This window comes from Sceloporus undulatus, chromosome 2, assembly GCF_019175285.1.
Source record: "Sceloporus undulatus isolate JIND9_A2432 ecotype Alabama chromosome 2, SceUnd_v1.1, whole genome shotgun sequence".
Classification (NCBI taxonomy): Eukaryota; Metazoa; Chordata; class Lepidosauria; order Squamata; family Phrynosomatidae; genus Sceloporus; species Sceloporus undulatus.
Window position 1 is genome coordinate 3936723 of NC_056523.1, and position 23245 is coordinate 3959967.

The 23245-nt window shown below is 44.9% G+C and overlaps 1 protein-coding gene across 4 annotated transcripts in view; it reads left to right on the forward strand.

The window, feature by feature from the left end:
• The window catches only part of LOC121922974 (zinc finger protein OZF-like), a 109687-nt gene extending 95381 nt beyond the window's left edge, over positions 1–14306 (forward strand). For 2 of the 4 annotated variants that reach the window (XM_042452996.1, XM_042452997.1), the window contains exon 4: positions 12711–14306. In XM_042452996.1, the coding sequence (XP_042308930.1) occupies positions 12711–14101 (1391 nt within the window). In that variant the 3' untranslated portion in view covers positions 14102–14306. Of the gene's footprint in view, positions 1–737; positions 859–7462; positions 7567–11338; positions 11484–12710 lie in introns of all 4 variants that reach the window. The other 2 variants (XM_042452993.1, XM_042452995.1) reach the window with 2 other exon arrangements.
• The last annotated feature ends 8939 nt before the right edge of the window (positions 14307–23245 follow it).

The following is a 23245-nucleotide window of genomic DNA, read 5'->3' on the forward strand; positions in this document are numbered from 1 at the left end:
CCACTTTAACTGCCCTGGCTCAGTGCTAGAGAATCCTGGGAATTGTAATTTGTTGTGCCATCAGAGCTATCTGACAGAGAAGGCTAATAAATGCCTCACAAAACTACAGTTCCCAGAATTCCCTAGCATTGGGCCTGAGCTGTTAAAGCAGTCTCAAACTGGCTTATTTCTGCAGTCTGTTTTGGACCTTTGTTAATCAAGGTTCGTGCCCTTTTGCTAGCTTTAAATCTTGCCAGTCTAAGATTTGCCAGCCAACTCAGAGTCTTAGTTTCCACATTGGGGTCAGATCCAAGTCACCCAATCTAATGTTTCTTGATTAATGTTGTATCAAGCATGGAAGAGATCAAGGGGACCAAATATTGGGGTAACATAAGTATATAAAAGACTTCCATTATAAGTCAAAGAAGGATTTTCCAGAAATTCAGATGTTCTTGCTGTGGGCTCCACGGAATTGTTTGTGTTTCACCATATACAATAAACATATACCAAGTATAAACATAAGTGTTATTGTACTATATATAGTATATACTATATTATATTATATCCCACCTTTTTGAGCTCTCCTTTTTTATGCCAATTTTTCAATTTGGGTTTATGAGGTGCCGACATTCCTGGCTTGGTTGTGGGTGGATGTCTCATTCCACACAGGCCAAATCCCTTTCTCCAAAGGCTTTTGCCATTTTCTTATCCTTCTTCAAATTCCATGTCTTGAATCCTGACTGCTGTTTCACATCAAGAATCCCATGGTAGAAGTTCACTCTGAATTCCCTGTGGCTGAGAAGGCGCCGTTGGATCCCAGGCAGAGACCACAATGGAGGCCAATCAAGCAGGAGTGTGATGGAAGCGCCTTCTTGCAAGGTACGGATGAACACTCACTGTCCAGAATCCTGTGTGTGTCTTTGTTGTTGTGTGCTTTCAAATTGTTTCTGACTTATGGCGACCCTTGAGTTTTCTTGGCAAGATTTGTTGAGGGTTGTGTTGTACATTTGATGAAGGTTGTATAGTACTCTTCACATGCATAGATTGTGCCCTCCACCCATGATGGCGGATCTTGGCCACTTCGTGTCCATATATATATATATATGTATATATATATTACAGTGGGACCTCAGTATCTCTGCAGGAGATCCATTCTGGAGCCTCCCATAGATACCAAAATCCACAGACCTTGATTCCTGTTGTCCCCAAGTAGCATGTGTACATGGCTGTGCCATTACTAGGAACCACAGCATTTTGGGTAATAAGATATTCAATCTATACTTTTAAGAAAGCCATTTCCTGTAAACTTAAGGAATTACTGACTGTAATTCAGTGACAAGGATATTGAAAGAGAAGGGAGTTCTGGATGAATGGGACTTTCTTTAAAGTGAGATACTATAGGTGGGTTACACACCGCCATAAAATACGTATTCCATACGTATTAGGGTTAGGAAGGGGCGGTGCTTCCGCACCCCCTAACCCTAGTATGTATGGAATACGTACAATATGGCAGCGTCCCTTCCACATGGGGGCCGCCATACTGACGTAACAGATGCTCTGCGTCCGCATGTGGCGCACTGGAAATGACGCCGCGAGTGCACCCTTTGGCACTTGCGGCGCCTCTTCCGGGGCCCGAGAAGGAGCCGATTTCCGCGCTCCTTCTCGGCAGCGTCCGGGAGTTGCGCCGTTTAAAGGCTACATCTCCTGGATACTGCAAGCGGCGGCGGAGCCAGACCGCCGCTATATGGCGGTCTATAATCCGCCTTAGATACAAACTAAAACTATTCCAATAAGAAGGGGAAATGGGCAGTGTCTAAATATACTAAAATGGTTAACTAAAGAACTTTAAACTCAGCTAAGCGTTAAAAAACAATGTTGAAGAAAAGAAAAAATGAGGAAACCACCAAAGAGGACTTCAAGCATATAGCCAGCATATGTAGGGAGAAGGTAAGAAAAGCTAAAGCACAGTATGAATTTAGGCTTGCCAGACAGATTGAAAACAACAAAAAGGTCTCTTTTTAGTTATGTCTGCAGCAAAAGAAAGAACAAGGAAAATGATAGGATCGCTGCATGGAGAAGATGGCCACATACTAACTGGGGATAGAGGAAAGGCAGAAATACTCAAGACCTTCTTTGCCTCAGTTTTCTTTAAAAATAGTGCACAGCCTGAGGAGCAATGATCAAGTGGTGTGATGGGGGAAATGCAGCACAGAATAGGTAGACAAGTAGTACAAGAATATGTCGCTACTCTAAATGAATTCAAGTCTCCAGGGCCAGATGAGCTACATCCAAGGATATTAAAAGAACCAACCAAAGTAATTTCAGAACCACTGACAATAATGTTTGCGAATTCTCATAGAACATGAGAAATCCCCGTAGACTGGAGGAAGGCAAATGTTGTCCTCATTTTCCAAAGAGGAATAAAAATAGGACCCAAATATGATTTTCTGTGGGTTTTCCAGGCTATGTGGCCATGTTCTGAAAGAATTTATTCCTGACGTTTTGCTTAATAATAATAATAATAATAATAATTTTATTTCTATCCCACTTTTTGTCAGGCAATCAAAGCGGCGTACAACAGGTTAAAATACATCCATATATACATAATGCCCCCCTTAAAACATGGTTAAACAATGTAAGATTAAAAACTTCATATTAAAACTGACTAACCTTATTAAAATCATTTGGGCAGAGTTCACTGGATGGGAAGTCTTATTTGTGGTTGAGCATTTTATTCTGGGACGGCCGGAAGAGATCTGTCTTAATACACCTTTTTAAAGCTCTCTAGATTGTTGTTTTGATGGATCTCGTCTGGCAGGCCATTCCGTAAATTGGGAGCGGCTGCAGAGAATGTCCTCTGGGAGGTCGCCATCAACCTGGTCTTTAAGAACTGTAACAAATTCCTCCCAGAGGACCTGAGTGTATGGGGTGGATTATATGGAAGCAGCCAATCCCTTAGATAGGTTGGGCCCAAGCCATGTAGGGCTCTAAAGGTGACAACCAACACCTTGTACTGTGCCCGGAAACTGATAGGCAGCCAGTGGAGTGACTTCAATATTGGTGTTATATGGTCACTCCTTGCTGTTCCTCTGACCAACCTGGCTGCCATATTCTGTACCAACTGGAGTTTCCGGACTAGACACAAGGGTAGCCCCATGCTTGCATCTGTGTAGGGATGCCATAACCCGGTGGCCGCTGGGAAAAGCACGCTTTTGGGGGTCCCTCCCGGTCACGGTCCGGTTTGGCCCCCAGCAATGCATTGGTCTTGGCCCCTTGTGCTGGCCTCTGAAGCAGGAGCTCGTCCCCTGCTTTGTTGCCAGCCGGCCATTGGCCAGCTGGCCAAAGGGGACGGGCTCCTCTGCGCGCGCCTCCCAGGCGTCAGCAGGGGCAGCGATCGTGGCCGGCCCCCGCGCGCCTTCCTGGCCTTTAAGGAGGCCTGGGACTCCTTAAAGGCCAGGGAAGAAGAAGGAAGCCGGCGGCGATTGCAGCCGGCTCTCCCTCTCTTTCCTGGCTTCTAAGGAGGCCTTGGTCTCCTCAGAGGCCAGGAAGGAGGGACACTTTTTTATGTAGGACACTTTTTTTTTTTAAATGCGGGACGCCTCGTGCCCCTTCCTGGCCTTTAAGGAGGTCTCGGTCTCCTTGGACGCCGGGAAGGGGCATGGGGTGTCCTCCATTAAAAAAAAAAAAAAAAAGGGGGGGGGGGAGTGTCCTACATTTGAAAACGTTGTCCTACATTTGTCCCTGTCTGGCAGTCCTGAGGTATGGCAACCCTACATCTGTGGCTGGCATCTTCAGAGGCTGGTTGCATGGAATTGTGTGGGGAATATATACTTGCGTGACCTGTGGTTGGGAGGAAGTGATTCACATGTTTACAATGTGGAGAGACCATGTAGTGGTTGCGCTCTAAAGCAAAAACGTTTTGGATATCTATTTATAAGATTATTTTAGAAATTATAAATGTAAAACTTCCATTAAACTCAGAATTATTTTCATTAAATATGTTACATGTAAAAGAAGTATTCAAAGATTTTATGGTTTATGGTTACTGCCACCAGGATAGTATAAGCTCATAAATGGAAAAATCAAGATATACCTGGGGTGGAGGATAGGTTGATAAAACTATATGAGATGGTAAGCATGGATAATTTAATATTTATGATTAAAGAAGGGGAAATGCTTAATCCTGAAAAAGAATAGGTAGAGGTGATACAATTTTGGAAAGTTAACTGGGAAAAATTTGCAGTTATATTTTTGGAAAATGAAGGGACTGAACAGACAGGCCAAAATAAAGCTTCCTTAGGTCTCATTGGATGTATGCTCTTTAAATGACACACACAACCTAAAAGACCAGAAGCTGCACCAAAGCTGCACTCCAGATAGAACTGGTTATGGCAGCGTTGCCCAAACTTTGTTGGGCGGCGACTCCCAGTGCAGACCCTCAGGCTTTACGGCCGAAAGTCCCACCCCTTCCCGGCCTCCTGACCCATTATGGAGGCCACCAGGGGAGAAGGGGCGGGACTTCCAGCTACAAAGGCCTCTGGGAATTGCACTCCCGTTCCCCTTCTCCCCATGGTTGCCTGGCAGCCGTGGGGAGAAGAGGAGGAGGCAGCCCCCACCATCCTTTCCTCCCCGCGGCTGTCTGGCAGCCGCGGGAAGGGAGAGAAGGAGGAGGAGAACAGGGAGGACAGGGCTATCATATCACCCCTTAAACTTCTCTTCTCCAGGCTAAACATCCCCAGCTCCCTAAGGCGTTCCTCATAGGGCATGGTTTCCAGACCCTTCACCATTTTAGTCGCCCTCCTTTGGACACACTCCAGTTTCTCAACATACTTTTTGAATTGCGATGCCCAGAACAGGACACAATATTCCAGGTGGGGCCTGACCAGAGCAGAGTATAGTGGCACTATTACTTCCCTTGATCTAGACACTATACTTCTATAGATGCAACCTAAAATTGCATTGGCCTTGTTAGCTGCCGCATCGCATTGTTGACTCATGTTCAACTTATGGTCTACTTGGACTCCTAGATCCCTTTCACACGGAGTTTCATTCAGCCAGGTGTCCTCCATCCTATATCTGTGCTTTTCGTTTTTCCGCCCTAAGTGCAGTACTTTACATTTCTCTGTGTTGAATTTCATTTTGTTAGCTATGGCCCAGTTTTCTAGTCTGTTCAGGTCATTTTCAATCTTGTTCCTGTCCTCTGGAGTATTAGCTACTCCCCCTAATTTGGTGTCATCTGCAAATTTGATAAGTATGCGCCCAATTTTGTCCTCCAAGTCATTGATAAAGATGTTGAATAGCACTGGCCCCAGGACAGAGCCCTGTGGGACCCCAGTGGTCACTTCTCTCCATCAACATCAACTGTATGATGTTTTGTGTCATAGAATCGTAGAGTTGGAAGAGACCACAACGGCCATCCAGTCCAACCTCCTGCCATGCAGGAATTCCCAATCAAAGCATCCCTGACAGATGGCCATCCAGCCTCTGTTTAAAGACCTCTAAGGAAGGAGACTCCATTACAGTGCAAGGGAGTGTGTTCCACTGTTGAACAGCCCTTACTGTCAAGAAGTTCCTCCTAATGTTGAAGTGGAATCTCTCTTCCTGCAGTTTGCATCCATCGTTCTGCATTCTAGTCTCTGGAGCAGCAGAAAACAAGCTTGCTCCCTCTTCAATATGATATCCCTGCAAATATTTAAACAGGGCTATCATATCACCTCTTAACCTTCTCTAGGCTAAACATACCCAGCTCCCTCATGTTCAACTTATAGTTTACTTGGACTCCTAGATTCGTTTCACACATAGTCTTCTTAAGCCATGTGTCCCCTGTTCTATATTGGTGCATTTCGTTTTTTCCACTCTAAGTGCAGTCCACCATGACCACCTGCAGAGTTCAACCACGTCTACAGAATGCCAAGAAGAAGGAATCTGTGAAGATGTCTTCAACTAATAATGACTCTTGCAAGTCTTCACTCTAAACGTGGGCTTTAATCTTCCTTTGCAGTATTTACAACATAGATATACACTGTGTATTGGACATCCGTCTCTAATACACACTATTTGCACCAACCAACAATAACAACACAACCTCTGAGGCAGCCACATTAACACACAACCATATCACTGCCTCTCAGTAACAGACACAGCACACTCCGAGGCACCAACTGTCTCACAGTAACAGACACAGCCACTCTCAGGCACCAACTGTCTTTCTCTCTCTCTCAGTGACAGTTGAGAACTGACAGTTGCATCAACATTCCGATGATGCCCTGTTTTAATGCTGACACATTAGCTGCCACTGGAGCTGTAAATTATCTGCACAACATCTCCCCCTAGTGGCCACACCAATGTCATTTCCTGACAGTGGAACCCCATGAAGACCTTTTGTGATTATGGAATTGCCTTCTAGATGTTCACAGACTCTCTGTTTAATAATCTGCTGTAGAATCTTTCCTGGTATTGATGTCAGACTAACTGGACGATAATTGTTGGGTCAAGCTGCCTGGATTTTATTGCCCTTTATAGTGACCCCTTACGGGGCAGGTATGTAACAGCAGGCTTGGCTTCTTTGGCTTCTTGGCAGCCAATCATAATTCAGGCAAACTGTGAGTGGGGGCTGCAAGGGAATTCGAATCTATAAAAGCAGGAGGGACTGAGAGGTTCTCCAGTGAGAATTAGATAAGGAATCTGACTGGGAGTCAGAGAGGGATTCATACAGGATAGGGGTTAGTAGTCCAGAAGGGACTATGATAAGCCTGTAAGTGTCTGCTAATATAACCACACTTGACTAACAGAGGTCTCTGGCTGAGTGAATTCTAGACATTGTAAACAAACACAAGCACACTACCTAAGATACTGAATTGATATGTAATTGTATTTGCATCTGTACCTGCATTTGTATTGTATTGTTGCTCCATATATTTTGATTGTACAGTCGGCCCTTCTTATACACGGATTCAAGCATACACGGTTTGAAAATGTTCCAAAAAAGTATACATTTACCTTGATTTTCCATTTTTTATTAGGGACATCATTTTGCTGTGTCATTATATTTAATGGGACTTGAGCATACACGGATTTTGTTATACACGGGGATCTTGGAACCAAACCCCAGCGTATAACAAGGGTCCATAGTAATCCCACTTTGATCCACTGGGAGAAGCGGGAAAATATAAATAAAACTACTATTATTATTATTACTATTAATTGATGACAGTTGGAACCCTAGCCCTTATATACTTAGGGAAAGTAAAAAGGATAGAAGCAGGGTAGGTGTCAGTGATGAGGGGCCTTACGTGGAGGATGTTAAAAGATAACTTTGGGAATGTAAGGAAGGTTGTGTAACAGCCTCAGTGCAGTTATTTTGTGTCCCAGTGTAAAATCAGGCTTGATTTGCTCTGAGTCATTTAATTGTCTTTCTAGTGGTCCATGGAAAACAGTATAAAGCTATACACATATAGGACATCTCCATTTGTACTTTCTGCAGGTGTGCATTGGTCCAAGATGGTCTCCAAATGTAGGGAGAGAGGAGAATCAACATTGAAAGCTTTCTCCATGGAAGAAACTGCAGGAAAGATGATCTTGGAACAGGTTAACACGCCTTCCTTATTTACGATAGAATCATTGGGAGTTTGTCAGTCTGGGATGCTGTGGGTGGTCAGATGCTATGGGTGGTCATCCTCTGTCCTGCAGTGGATCAGCTGATCAGTGCTTTCTGTCTACTTGTCCTTGCTTTCCCCCTCAGTCCATCAGAGCCAGGGGTGGTGGGACTGGGATTACTGTCAATGGTGGCCCCTCACAGCATCCACGAGGAGGGCTTGTTCTATTCCTGCATGAGCATTAAACCCATGGTTTTTACGAGGATCATTCAACAAGTACTTAGCCTCACCGCTGCTGTTACAAAAGAGTTTTGCCATCGTGCAGTACATTCTTTTAGAAGCCTACTGTCAAAGTTTCAGTCAATTCCCTTCATTTGTTTTGTTTTGATAGCCTTTGGAAGTGAGTGTGTCGGTCAGCTTTACAAAAATGGAAAAAGAGCAATATCGTTCGGTGATTCAATTCTTGTTTTTGGAAGGGAAAACACGCAGCGAAATCAAAGAGCACTTGGATGCTGTGTACGATGACTCCTCTCCTTTGATGGTGACCGTCAAGAATTGGTTCAATGAGTTTGTTCGTGGCCGCACGTCGGTTTTTGATGAGCCACGGCCAGGTGCCCCGAAAACGGCTACTATGGAGGAAAACGTAAAAAAAATACACAATCTCGTGTTGGCAGATCGCCAATTGAAGGCTCGCGAGATAGCTGAGACTGTAGGCATCGCAGAAGGAACGGTGCATCATATTTTACACAAAGAACTGGGCATGAGAAAGCTGTCGGCGCGATGAGTGCCACGTTTGCTCACACTGGACAACAAGTGCAACCGTGGGACCATGGCCAAATTGGTCGAATTGGGCTACGAATTGCTGCCGCATCCACCGTATTCTCCAGATTTGGCCCCCTATGACTTCTTTTTGTTTCCAAACGTGAAAAAATCACTCGCTGGGAATAGATTTGGGTCGAATGAGGAGGTCATAGCCGCCACGAAGGCCTATTTTGCAGACCTCGGGAAAACATATTTTTCGGATGGGTTGAAAAAGTTGGAGCATCGCTGAGCCACGTGTATCGAGCTAAAAGGAGACTATGTTGAAAAATAAATCGCCACTTTTCCAAAAATTTTGTTTTTCTTTTGTAGGCTAAGTATTTATTGAATGACCCCCGTAGACAGGGTTGGTGTACGATTTTGTCGGAGAGAGGCACGTGACTCAGACAGATGGATTTGAGCCTCATGATAGCCAACAATTCCTAATTATTTAATTTTTGGTTTTCATGTTTTTATTTTCAAGGATAGGAAGAGGATCTTGTAATGTTCTGTCTTATGTCATAAAAGAACTTGACAATAAAGGCTGGAAATCCAAAAAAGTTTGCTGATAGAGTGAGGCTGTCCTAGTCTTAAGTCAGTTAATATTGCAGATTGGGAGCATTTACATGGAAGAGTTTACATGTGATAAACAAAGTCTCCCGTTACATGAGAAATCCAGATAACCAGGAATCCAAATTGTAGCCTTATCTTTCCCCTCATGCCATATTCTTTATGTTAAGGAAAAGTTAAAGAAAAGGAGTTAAGGAAAAGAAATAAAGGAATATAGTTTTTGTAGGTTTTTCAGGCTATGAGCCTGTGTTCTAGAAGAGTTTATTCCTGACGTTTCGCAAGCAGCTGTTTCTGGCATCTTCAGAGAATGCTGGCATGGAAGAGAGTAGGTTATATATACTGTTGGTTGAGAGGAAGCGATTTACAGGTTGGTCTGTGTGTTGTTCTGTTGTTGAATGGGGATGATCCATTGTCTACTGGGAAACCCCCCTCATCCTGAGTGGTTTTCATTTGCATTTGCTGGGCCTTGATTTTGGTGTTTTTCAAGACTGGTAGCCAAACCTTGTTTACTTTAAGGGATTATTCTTTCCTGTTGAAGGTATCCAGGCGTTTATGGATTTCAATGGCTTCACTGGGCATTCTGATACGATAGTTGTTGGCACGATCCAGAATTTCAGTATTTTCAAATATCATTTTATGCCAAGGTGGTTTATAACGTGTTCTGCTACTGCTGATTTTTTTGGCTGACCCAGTCTGCAATTTCTCTTGTGTTCCTTGATTCGTATTTGGATGCTACATTTGGTGGTCCCTATGCAGACTTGTCGGCAACTGCACGGTATGCGGTAAACTCCTGCGGCCGTGAGAGGGTCTCTCCTTCGCTGTGTGCAGCATTTGCTGGATATTATTGTTTGGTTTGTAGATCATTTGGAGGCTGTGTTTCCTCACCAGTTTCCCTATTCTCTCTGTAGCTTCTTTGATGTATGCTAAAAAATAACTTCCTTTTCAGTGGCTGTTTGTATTCTGGGTCTGGCTGAGCTGGAATAACCTTTAGCCTGTCAAGCTTCAATTCATCTTGCAAGAAGATGACATCCTTTTTGCCTGACCTGCCAATGTTTTTATTGTGTTTCCTTTTTTTTGTCCTGGTTGATGATTTGAGTTCTTGTGTAGGCATCTGTCTGTGTGTGTAGAATCATAGAATAATAGAGCTGGAGGAGACCACAAGGGCCATCCAGTCCAATCCTCTCGCCATGCAGGAAATCTCAATTAAAGCATACCTGATAGATGGCCATCCAGCCTCTTTTTAAAGACCTCCAAGGAAGGAGACCCCACTACACTCCGAGGGAGTGTGTTCCACTGTCGAACAGCCCTTACTGTCAGGAAGTTGCTCCTAATGTTGAGGTGGAATTTCTTTCCTGTAGCTTGCATCCGTTGTTCCGTGTTCTAGTCTCTGGAGCAACAGAAAAGAAGCTTGCTCCCTCCTCAATATGACATTGCTTCAAATATTTAAACAGGGATATCAAATCACCTCTTGAAACTTGACCAAGTCATATGTGGGGAATCCCATGGCATTCACTATGGGTTGGAGTGGATTGGAATCTTTGTGGATCTTGGGAAGTCCATGCATTCCTGGTGGAAGAGCCTCAGATTGGCATAAAGTTTGGTGTTTTGCCTTGTGCAGAATCCTTGCTGTTTCTGCATTATCTCTTCTGCTTCCTCCCCTGGGAGATGGTGGAAGGGTGGATTCAAGCTGGGCAATGATGTCTTCAACTGGAATTCTGGTGGTCTTAACTGCAAAGGTGCCTCCTTTGCGCAAGATGGATGTTCCTTCTTTTGAAAGTTACTGCTCTGGCAGATTGATGGAGGTTCTTGATATTCCAGCGAGGTACTTGTGGCATTTGTTGAATTTTTATTTCTGTTTTTGATGTGATCTGCCATATCTTTTACCATTTTCCTGTAGGTGAGGCTGTTAATTTTGTCCCAGTCTTGGGTGTTCTTCCTTTGACTGATGCGGAGGTGGAGTGTTAGCAGTTCCTTGTCAGTGTTAGCCAGTTCTTTGTGGGTGGTGTGTATTCTTTCCCATAAACATGTTCCATTCAGTTGTAGATATGTTTAGTTTGTGGGGATTTTAAGGTCCTTTTTGCTGTGAGAAAGTGTGGTATGGTATCTGTGTCTCTGCACCTTAGTAGGAAGATTAGTGAGCAGAGTAGATGTGCTCTCCTGGTCTGGAGTTTTTCCAGACTCTGGGTGACTTAGAACAGTTTTTCCCCATAGAGATCTTCTAGAACATGGCCTCATAGCCCCTCCCCCCCCAAAAACACAAAAAACTATGGATGCCGGTTGTGAAAGCCTTTACAAATAGGGGAATATTCAGACATGTCCCACTCTATTCTGAAGTGATTAAAGAATATTTGGGATGCACCATGTGTTTTCCTTCCCTTTTGCTTTGTCACTCTCAGGATGAAGTCTATTTTCTATCGCAGATGACCTTTTGGGATGTCGATATATATTTCACAGAGGAGGAATGGGAACTGTTGGATCAGAACCAGAGATTTTTATACAAGGAGGTGACGATGGAAAACTATGAGAATGTTTCTTCCCTGGGTAAGAAACGTGAGCCCATGTCATGGCAACATCTTGTGGAATTCTGTGATTTTCAGTTTTGTGAGACCCTGGAGCTGTCCAGTTAAGGAGTCGAAATAATAAACTGACAATCGTATGATTTTGTAGAAAGGAACCATGGCAGCTAATACTTTTTGCTCCCAAATGCTTCTCAGCACACCCCAGACCTAGTTTCCTGAGGTAGTTTATTTACTCTTTTTTCAGCCTTTGAAGGGTTTGGTCAGGCTTCTAATATCCTCTTGGGAAAAGGGGCTCCCTTGGCCTTAAACTGGCTCAGAGAAGCCCCAATGGGAACAAAACTGCACCCACTTCCCCTAAGGGATGTAGGGGGATATTGGGGAGCAAATCATTATTTCATTTTTTCCCAGGTGATACAATGGGGGGTGCCCTCTGAGATCTCCTGGGGTTTCAGTGTGGCCCCTTAAAGGCTCCTCTCTGGAGCCTGACCCTCACCAGAATTGGTGTACAACTTTCAGCCCCATTCCCGAGCCTTTCTTGTTGATTTATTTGTATATTCATTAGCCTTCCTTTCCCACCAAATGGACCTCAGATTGTCCCTTTCCTACATCAAATGCTGTGTGTATGTGTCTGTGAGAAAGAGAAAGAGAGAAGGTATAAAATGGAATGGCTGGGAAGAGATGCTGAAGGTGAAATGCTGAAGCTTTGCAGGAGGACAGATGGGAAAGTCTGTGAGTGGAAGGAGAAATGGAAAGTCAGGCATGTGAGAGTGAGGGAGTAAGGAGAGAACATAGCAAAGAGAGTCTCCCCCTGTGTTGATGGGATGGTACCTCTGGGAAAGTCCAGAATAGGGCCAGAATATATCTCTCTTGTATTGTGACGCAGCTATGAGCTTGACAAATTTTAACAATTGCTCTGAGTGGTGTGAACTGCCTCAGGTCGTTCTTTTCATACATATAAAGGAGTTCCATTTAGCAATGCTGACTAATATCTATGAAGGGAGGGAAAGCAACAGAGTTGCCAATTTCCGGGGAAGTTAATATAATAATAATTGCGGAATTCCAGGGATTTTGGATTTTAGTAAAACGTTCTGTTGAATATCTTCGAGGCTTGTTGTCAACACTGGAAAGCAGACCCAGAAACTCTTTTTTCTCTGACTTTTCTTTTACTACTTGAGGTTGCTTATCTCTCTTATTGGCAACAGATGTCATTCAGGGATTCAGTCTTCTCTGTCCTTGTCCTTCTTTATAGGTGACCTTGTGAATCATCAGAGAAGCTACACAGGACAAAAACCATATAAATGTCAAAAGTGTGGGCAATTGTTTGCTCATAAATCACACCTTCAAACACATGAGGGAGTCCATACAGGAGAGAAACCATACAAATGCCAGCACTGTGGTAAATGTTTTGGTCACAAGTCTAACCTTGTGAAGCATCAGAGAGTCCACACAGGAGAGAAACCATACAAATGCCAGGAGTGTGGAAAATGTTTTGCTCACAAGTCAGACCTTGTAAATCATCAGAGAGTTCACACAGGAGAAAAACCATACAAATGCCAAGAGTGTGAGAAATATTTTGGTCACAAGTCTAACCTTGTGAAGCATCAGGGAGTCCACAAAGGAGAGAAACCATACAAATGCCAGGAGTGTGAGAAATGTTTTGCTGACAAGTCAAACTTTAAAAGGCATCAGAAAGTCCACACAGGAGAGAAACCATACAGATGTCAGCAGTGTGGAAAATGTTTTTCTGACAAGACTTCCTTTATATATCATCAGAAATTCCACACAGGAGAGAAGCCATATGGATGCCAGCAGTGTGGGCAATGTTTTGTTGAAAAGTCTTCTCTTGTGAAGCATAAGCGTCTTCACACAGGAGATAAACCATACAAATGTCATGAGTGTGAAAAATGTTTTGCTGACAAGTCAAACCTTTCAAGGCATCAGAAAATCCACACAGAAGACAAACCATACAAATGCCAACAGTGTGGGAAATGTTTTGTTCGCAAGTCACAACTTGAGAGTCATCAGAGTCTCCACACAGGAGACAAACCATACAACTGCCAGGAGTGTGATAAATCTTTTGCTGATAAGTCAAACTTTTCAAGGCATCAGAGAATTCACACAGGAGAGAAACCATACAGATGCCAGCAGTGTGGAAATTTTTTTTCAGACAAGCCTTCTTTTGTGCATCATCAGAAAGTCCACACAGGAGAGGGGCCATACAGATGCCAGCAGTGTGGAAAATGTTTTGTTCACAAATCAGAACTTGTGCATCATCAGAAAGTCCACCCAAGAGAGAAACCATACAAATGCCTTGAGTGTGAGAAATGTTTTGCTGACAAGTCAAACTTTAGAAGGCATCGGAAAATCCACACAGGAGACAAATCATACAAATGCCAACAGTGTGGAAAATATTTTGTTTGCAAGTCACAACTAGAGAGTCATCAGAAAGTCCACACAAGAGATAAGCCATACAAATGCCAGCACTGTGGGAAATGTTTTGTTGAGGAGTCTTCCCTTGGGAAGCATCAAAGTTTCCACACAGGAGAGAAATCATGCACATATCAGCAGTGTGGGAAGGGTTTTGCTCACAAGTCAGACCTTGTGCATCATCAGAAAGTCCACACAGGACAGAAACCATAGAAATGCCAGCAATGTGGAAAATGGTTTGATCAAAGGCCACATCTTGAAAGTCTAAGAATCATTCAGGATCATAGAATGATTGGATTGGAAAAGACCTCAAGGGCCATCAGGTCCACCCCCTGCCAAGCAGGAATACTAAAGCAAAGCATCCAGCCTCTGTTTAAAACCTCCAAAGAAGGAGACTCTGCCACAATCCAAGGAAGTGGGTTCCATTGTCAAACAGCTCTTTCTGTCAGGAAGTTCTTCCTAATGTTGAGCTGGAATCCCTTTTCCTGTAGTTTGCATCCATTGCTCTGTATCCTAGTTTGTGGAGCAGCAGAGAACAAGCTTGCTCTATTCTCAACATAATAAATAAATAATAAAACTTATTTCTACCCTGCTTTTTGTTAAAACAATCAAAGCAGCTTACAATGTTAAAAGAATACAATAATATATACAAACTATAACAAACATTCTCATATTTAAACAAGTTATCATATCACCTCTTAACCTTGTCTTCTCCAAGTTAAGCATATCCTGATCCTTCTGTCATTCTTCATAGGATATGTTTTCCAGACCTTTCACACTTTTAGTTGCCCTCCTTTAGACACACTTCAGCTTGTCAATATCCTTTTTGAATTGTGCCCAGAATATTCCAGGTGGGGCCTGACCAAAGCAGAATACATTGGTACTATTACTTCCCTCCATCTAGACATTATACTTCTATTGATGCAGCCTAGAATCTCATTGGCCTTTTTAGCTGCTACATCACACTGATTCATGTTCAACTTGTGGCCTACTAGGACTGGTAGATCCTTTTCACATGTATTAGTGTCAAGCCAGGTGTCCCTCAGTCTATACAGTGGTACCTCGGGATACGAATTACCCAGGTTACGAAATTTTCGGGATACGAAAAAATGCAATAGAAAATAATTGCTCCGGGTTACGAATGTTTTTTCGGGTTACGAAAAAACTTCGGCGCTATTTTAAATGGAGCCGCGGCGGAGCCGCGGCTTTTCCCCCATTAGCGCCTATGGCATTTCGGCTTACGAAGGCTTTTCGGGTTACGAAAGCGGCCGCGGAACGAATTAATTTCGTAACCCGAGGCACCACTGTATCTGCATTTCATTTTTCTCCCTAAGTGTAGCTGCTTAGCATATATACTTGACTCTAAGTTGAGAAATTTACACCCAAAAATGGCTCCAAAATTGTGGCTGGACTTATATATGGGGCAGTAAGTTAATGCTGTTTATAAAGTTTCCAAAAGAAGTGCCCACCTTCCTCTGTAGCCAGGCATCTTTAAACAGCTCCCAGTCCCTGCACATTCTCCTCTCTCCCTCCCTCCCTCTCACCCTCTCTCTGTTATCCCCCAGCCTTCCCTTGCAGCCAGAGCTAACAGACAGCTGCTGAGGCAAGGGATGGAGAGAGAGAGTATGCCCAGGCCTCTACTCTGTTTGCAAGCCATGCGCCTTGGAAATCCTGGGGCAAAGGGCAGAGAGAGAGAGGTCTGTACCTCGTTTTGCAAGCCATGATCCTGGAAATCCTGGTGGTAAAGGGTAGCCCTCTTTGTAGAAGTCCTCCGCTTTGGTCGAAAACCACTGTTCCACTTTGAAAATTACGTCTTCTCTGTCATCAAATCGCTGACCATGAAGTGGTTTCGTCATCTCGGGGAAAAGGAAGAAGTTGCTTGGCGCAAGATCAGGCGAATAAGGTGGATGCTGCAAAAGTTCATAGCCTAACCAGTGGGCAGCGACAACGGATGCTTGGGCCATATGGATGGGTGCATTGATGGCCAGGAGGCGGACGCCTTTGCTGATCATGCCATAAAGATTTGTTCACCATGCAGGTTGATGTATTCCACAGCTTGTGGAAAGAAAAGTACTTTAGACAAAGATTTGATGTTTGCACAAGTATGCATGGCAATGACACTGATTATGCACAAAAAGTTTCATGTAAATATCTCTATAACTTCTTTATGATAATTAAAACTTTTGAATACTCCTTCGTATTCCAGGGAGAGTTCAGTTGGCCCCACACAACTTATTTTTGTGAACAGTACAAGAAGCAAGAAAGTCTTTCTTTAGTCACCTCCCAGCCTTTGCCTGTGATCCTCTTTAAGGTGCCTGCAAGGAATGAAGAATAAAGGGAGGGAGAGGGAGGGAATGAGAGATTGAGAGAGATGTCAGACAAGGAGAATGCTGGGGCTGGTAACTTGGGTGGCAGTTAAGAAGAAGAAAACAAGTCTGTTGAAGTAAACATGTTGAAGGAGTGCCGCCTATTGCTGAGCCTCCCTGCCAGTCCCTTGATCACTTCTTAATGCCTCCGAAGGTGGACATGCAGACAGGGACTTCAAGAGAGAAGGCTATATCAGTCCTTTTACACATGAAGAGTTACTTCAGGATACATGTTTCAGAAAGCAGATGGCTGAGTGTGCATTTAAAGTCATACCCCACAGTTTTGGCCTAGGATTTTCTGTAAGGTTCAGAGAGATGCTGCACCAAGGTTGCCATTCTCTCTTCCAAGGGTTAAATAGAGAACTCAATTTCCTAGAGACATGTGAAATGTTCAAAATGTAGATGCAGGGGGCAAGAGGAACACTTTTTCATGTTTTGGAAAGGAAGGGGTGAAGCTTTTCCACTAAAGCAGAGGTAAGCCAAGTGCACCGTTCTTATTTCTCCTATTTCTGTCTATTTCCCCCCTTTTCCACTGGTGGAGGGGGGTTCCCTGATGCAGAGAAATTGAATATACCCCCCCCCCAACATCTGATTGCAATTCTCTCCCCTCCTGCCCTCCCAGCCCAGTTCTCTTTTGAGCACAGCAAGAGGTCAATAGGGTTGTTGGGGCTGACTTTAAAAAATAAAGATGTAGGATTACAAGTGGAAAGGCTGCCGTTGGAGACCGCTTTAAGTGCTGCAGCCCCTCCTATGGGATCCTGGGACTGGAGCTTTGCCAGGCCTTTCTCCTGCTCTGTCCAAAAGGGCTGGTTCCCCCCCCCCAAAAAAAAACTGCAGGTCCCAGGGTCTTGCAGGAGGGAGCCCTGGGAGTACAAGTTGTTGTTGTTGTTGTTGTTGTTATTATTATTAACCTTTATTTTTAAAGCGCTGTAAATTTACACAGCGCTGTACATACAATCTTTTTAACTGGACGTTTCCCTGCCCTAAGGCTTACAATCTAAAAAGATATAGGATGGAGGACACCTGGCTGAATGAAACTATATGTGAAAGGGATCTAGGAGTCCAAGTAGACCATAAGTTGAACATGAGTCAACAATGCGATGAGGCAGCTAACAAAGCCAATGCAATTTTAGGCTGCATCAATAAAAGTATAGTGTCTCGATCAAGGGAAGTCATAGTGCCACTATATTCTGCTCTGGTCTGGCCCCACCTGGAATATTGTGTCCAGTTCTGGGCACCACAATTAAAAAAGGACAAACTGGAGCATGTCCAAAGGAGAGTAACTAAAATGGTGAAAGGTCTGGAAACCTTGCACTATGAGGAACGACTTAGGGAGCTGGGAATGTTCAGCCTGGAGAAAAGAAGGTTAAGAGGTGATATGATAGCCCTGTTTAAATATTTGAAGGTACAGTATTTCATATTGAGGAGGGAGCAAGCTTGTTTTCTGCTGCTCCAGAGACTAGGACCCTGAGCAATGGATGCAAACTGCAGGAAAAGAGATTCCACCTCAACATCAGGAGGAACGTCCTGACAGTAAGGGCTGTTCGACAGTGGAACAAACTCCCTCGGAGTGTAGTGGAGTCTCCTTCCTTGGAGGTCTTAAAGCAGAGGCTGGATGGCCATCTGTCGGGGATGCTTTGATTGTGATTTCCTGCATTGCAGCGGGTTGGATTGGATGGCCCTTGCGGTTTCTTCCAGTTGTACAATTCTATGATTCTAAGACACAACACAAAAGGAGAAGGGAATGGTGGTGGGGAAGGGGATGAGGGTCAACAGTTCTTCTCTACCTTCGAGGCCTGGATCAGGGGAGATGGACTGGAGGGAGGACATAGCAATACAGGAAATGATTCAATAAAACAGGCATCAAAGGAACATCAAATAGCAAGTGACAATTATGCAATGCTTGGGAACGCTTCTCTGAACAGGATGGTCTTCAACTCCGTTTTGAAGCTAGTTAAAGAAGTGATGGCTCTTGCTCACAAGGGAAGAAGGTTCCAGGAGTGAGGGGCAGTGAGTGAAAAGGGGTGAATCAGAGATGGGGCAGAGGAAATAAAGTGCCTTTATTGCTCCAGGGGAGAGGCACCCTTGGCCCACAACTGGCTCTTCCTCTGTCTTATGTCCTCTCCTTTGTATGGGAAGGAAGGAGGAAAGGGCCCTTGGAAGGAGAGGGGGGCCTGGGGAGGGAGCAAGTGGATATCCATCCCAAGGGGGGGGGGGGGCAGGAGCCAGGACCTCCTCCCCACCTGGGACACAACAAGGAAGAGGCTCTCCTCTTCCTCCTCCAGCCCCATTTGGGGTGTTCCTCCTCCTCCCCCAAAGTTACCTCCTCCTTTGCTGGGAGGGTCCCAGGGAGTGGGGAGGCTCAGGTTCCTAGAGACTTCTTTGGGGGGGGGGCTCATGTTCCTAGAATCCTTTGAGGTGGAGAGAGTACAGAGCACTCAGTTTGCTAGAGAGTCTTCCAAGATGGAAAGAATCCAAGAGTTGAAAGAGACCGCAAGGGCCATCCAGTCCAACTGCCTGCCATGCAGGAAAATCCCAATCAAAACATCCCTGGAAGATGGCCACCCGGCCTCTGTTTAAAAAGCTCAAAAGCAGAAGACTCCACTACCCTCCAAGGAAGTGTGTTCCACTGTCAAACAACTTTCACCACCATGAAGTTCCTCTTAATGTTGAGGTGGAATCTCTCTTCCTGCAGTTTGCATCCATTGCTCTGGGTCCTAGTCTCTGGAGCAGCAGAAAACAAGCTTGTTCCCTCCTCAATATGACATCCTTTCAAATAGTTAAACAGAGTTATCATACCATCTTCTCCTGACTAAACATCCCCAGCTCCCTAAGTCTTTCTTCATAAGGCATGGTTTCCAGATCCTTCACCATTTTAGTTGCCCTCCTTTGGACATGCTCCAGTTTCTCAACATCCTTTTTAGAGCAGAGGGCTCAGATTTTTTGAGAGAGAAGGAGAGGCCCAGAAGGTGGAGCAGCAGAGAGGAAGAGGAGGAGGAGGAAGTGGTGGAGGTGGTAATGGAGGGGGTGCACTGAGGGGAGGGGTACCCTAAGTGGGGCTTTGTGGGGGAGGAAGGGAGGGAGGAGAAGAGGAGTCCTGACCAGTCTCCCGGAGACCCTTCCTTCTCCAGAGAGATGGGGGCAAGAGGAGGAGGAGACCCCTCTTTGTGGGGCAAAGGGGGAGACAGATGTGGGGTTGTTGTTGTTTTTGGAAGGGGACCTCTTCAAGGAATGGATGGAGCTGGAAAAGGTTCTCCAGGAGAGAGGGAGAATTGCCCCCCAGTCAGTCCCTGCTTTACATTCTCTCATAGATATCCCCAGGTGCCAGGCACATGGACAGTTATGGGCTACGTAAATGAAAATGGCCTAAGGCCCTGTACAGACTGGCAAAAAGCACCAGACTGTGGGTGGAGCCATGACGCAGCATCTTCACGCTGGAAGCTGAGACTCTGTCATCAGGGTGCCATTTTGCCGTTCGCCAATCCACATGGCACACACCACAATGATGCACCTCTGGCACAGCACCAAAGGGGTGTCATCAAGCTGCTGTTATGAGGGTTTTTTGAGGTCAGATTGGGGCTGTGGCATTCGGTTGTCATGGCACTGATCTGTCCAGTAATGGGGCAGCTAGATGCCGCCCCTAAATGTAGGACGTTTGGGATTAAACCTACAAATAAAACCATTAAACGGACCTGGGGGTCGAGATTGTAAATGGTCACTATAAAAGTTTATGCTTACATTGCAACCATAGATTTGATACAAAGCTGCAGGGCCTGTATGCTAGGTTTTTCTTTGCTTTCAATAAACTTTGCTTTTGACTATAAGTCCTGGATCTGCTTTATAGCATGAAAGGAGAACATTGGCACAGAGTTCCTGATAATGTGTTTGCTATCAGAGGACTCCACAAATGTCTGCTTCCCTGTGTGGATGTGTGTGCCTTCAAGTCACCTGTCAACTCATGGTGACCCCATGCATTTTGTAGGATTTTATTAGCCAGAGTACTCAGAGGTGGTTTTTCCAGTTCCTTCTGAAATACAGCCTACAAGCACTTGGTATTTGTTGGAGATCTCCTATTGAAGTACTAACCAGGGCTAACTCTACTTAACTAACAAGATCAGACAGCATCTGGTACCTCTAGGCAAGGTACTCATACCAAGATATTCTTATCACAACAGTGTACATTGATGGCGATCTGTAAATATCTGCTATCATCTATAGTAATGCCACAATGTATTGGCTTTACAGGGTGTTTGAGTGGAGCATCTTTGAGACATCTTTGTCTGAGATAGATAGAGGAGAAATAAGTTTGATCCTGTTTGTGGCTTCATTGATGTAATAAAACACAGATGGATGACCCAGACTCAGTTGGTCCTGAAGGAGAAAGAGGCCCTGATGGCCTCATTGCAGAGGATACTGGGGGATTCTGGGAGAGGACGGTCCAGAGGTCCCTGGGTGAGGGCCTGGCCAGTTCAGACGTGCAGCACCAGCGCTTCAGCCAGTTCTCCTATGAAGAAGGCGATGGGCCCCAGAAAGTTTGCAGCCAACTCCACCATCTCTGCCGCCAATGGCTGAAGCCAGAGCTACATACCAAAAATGAGATCCTGGACCTGGTGATCTTGGAGCAGTTCCTGACCATCTTGCCCCCAGATATGAAGAACTGGGTCAAGGAATGTGGGGCAAAGACCTGTTCCCAGGCGGTGGCCCTGGCAGAGGGTTTCCTTCTTAGTCAGGCAGAGGCAGAGAAAGAAAGAGAACCAGATAGAGTGTTTCCTCTGAGCAAAGGTGAGCAGGGTATGGCTCTAGGTGCCATTTGTTTAGCCTCTGGTACTTTCAAGGACAAAGGCCTCCTGAGAGATGCTGGAGTGTGGTGGCTCCCTGATTTGACTTTGGTAAGGACCAGTTAGGGAGAGCCCCTTTGTTATGGAACAAATCACAAACACCATGTTATTTTCATTCCAAAGCAAACATAACAAATTACCCACAATAGCATTGTGGCTACAAGAGTGGACAGGGTAGATAGATTATCTATACAGTAGCAAAGCTTTTCCTTTTGCTTCACAATGTTTGTGTACAGTTCCGCCTTAAAAAACACACAGACGTATGTATGTATGTAGGTATGTGTTTACCTAATTGCTGGGATCACATTGAGGACACCCACACTGCTATGCTTTTAGGGGACGTGGGTACTTTAGCCAAAGGAGAAATCTGGTTTAGCCAGGTAACAGCAACCTCAAGGGGAGTCAGCCCAACGATACTGCTCGCAGAACTCCAGAAGCATCTCAATAGGTTTTTATTAAAACGGAGAATATCAAAATGCCTCACACATACACCCAACAATGACCCCACACAACACAAGAATTAGGAAACAAGGTGGACGTGAGGTGAATAGAGCGGTGAGACTTTGCTTCGAGTGTCCTGGGTCTTGATCAATTGCCTGAGGGTCCAGAAATGGAGAGGAGAGACTCAATAGTTTCCCGAGATACATGCGACTTGGGAGAAACGTATGGAAGTGGCGACGCTAGCAAACCAATAGAGTGTCTGCTGCAATGGACTGAGCCTCCTGAACTGTCAGGCAGGGGCTGATAATGTATACTGTTTTGGGGCAGAAAGCCAAAATCTAAAGGGTGGGAAATGCTTCCAGGTTGGAAAAAAGAGCACAAATGGGTAAGGGGATTGATTGCATTCCTTGACAAGGGTTTAGGCTCATTCTGTCTTCGGGCTGACATCCCCTGGCCTAGCCAATCCTTGGTCCCCTCTATAGGCAAATAGGATTATCCATGGGGATTTTGTGATCCCTTAAAGTGCCACTTCTGCTAGCTGTTAGCGCTCGTGCCAGTCTAAGATTTGCCTGCCTACGGCTCCAGGTCACCCGACCCCCAAGGGCGTCTTGGATTAATGCGGTAGCAAGTATAGCGAGAGTCATGGGAGGGCATGGAGAGAGCCTTATGGTCCATCTGCCTTGGTCCAGGCCGCAGGGGAGAGAGAACCCTGGACCCCGATCCCGTTTCCACTACTATTCCCTCTCCGTTTGGTTGTGTGCTGTTTAGGATCGTAAGCCGGAGGGGCAGGGAACCAACTAATTCAAAAGAAGACCCGGCTTTAGGGTTGAAAGGCCGGGGTATAAATAACCAGAACAAACAATAAGGGTTGCAAATCAATCCCAGCTAAAGGGGGCTCTGCTTGACTCCAGGCTGGGCATCCTTCGGAGGTCACTAAATGAGTAGCCAGCTTGTGGGGGCAAATAGGCTTATTGTTTGGTTTGTTTTATTGTATATGCTAAGCACAAACGACAAGTTTATAGAGCCCACAGCATAATACCTGGAAAGCCCTTCTGTGACTTCAATGGAAATCTTTTGTGCACCTTTGGTAACATTTGATAGACACTAATCCTCCTTAGCATATCCTTCCATCCTGAGGCCCTGCCATCAACAACAGAACAAAACACAGATTGAGAAACGCGGAATAAACTCTTCTAGGACATGGCCCATAGCCTTCTGAAAAACCCACAGAAACTATGCCGGCCATGAAAGCCTTCAATTTCACATCAAAACCTAAAAGACTTTTTTTTCCACAACATGATCTTGTATGTTTTCACAGTTTTGAAGAGGAAATAAAAGGCCAAACCGCTTCCTATCCTTTGGAAGGTGGGCAGAATGTGCCGCTTGTGTACGCCACGTATCGGTCTGTGTTTCTCACCCCTAGCCTGACTTAGAGTGGTAGGAGATAGGAGCATGTTCATTTCCACCACGCAATTTTTGTTTAAGATAGAATGTGACCCTCTCTACACTCAGCTGCATTACCTTCCTTCAGGAGGAAGGCATGTTTACAAATCGCCTCCAGATGCTGTGCACGCATTTTGAAAACACACAGAGCACACATTATGGTTTTGGAGTCCCAAAGAACAAGCTCTCAGAAATGGAGATAACTGAGCTGAGGAACCCCCATAATCAGGGAGGCAGGACCAAGAGTGAACCCTAAAAAGGCTCCTTAG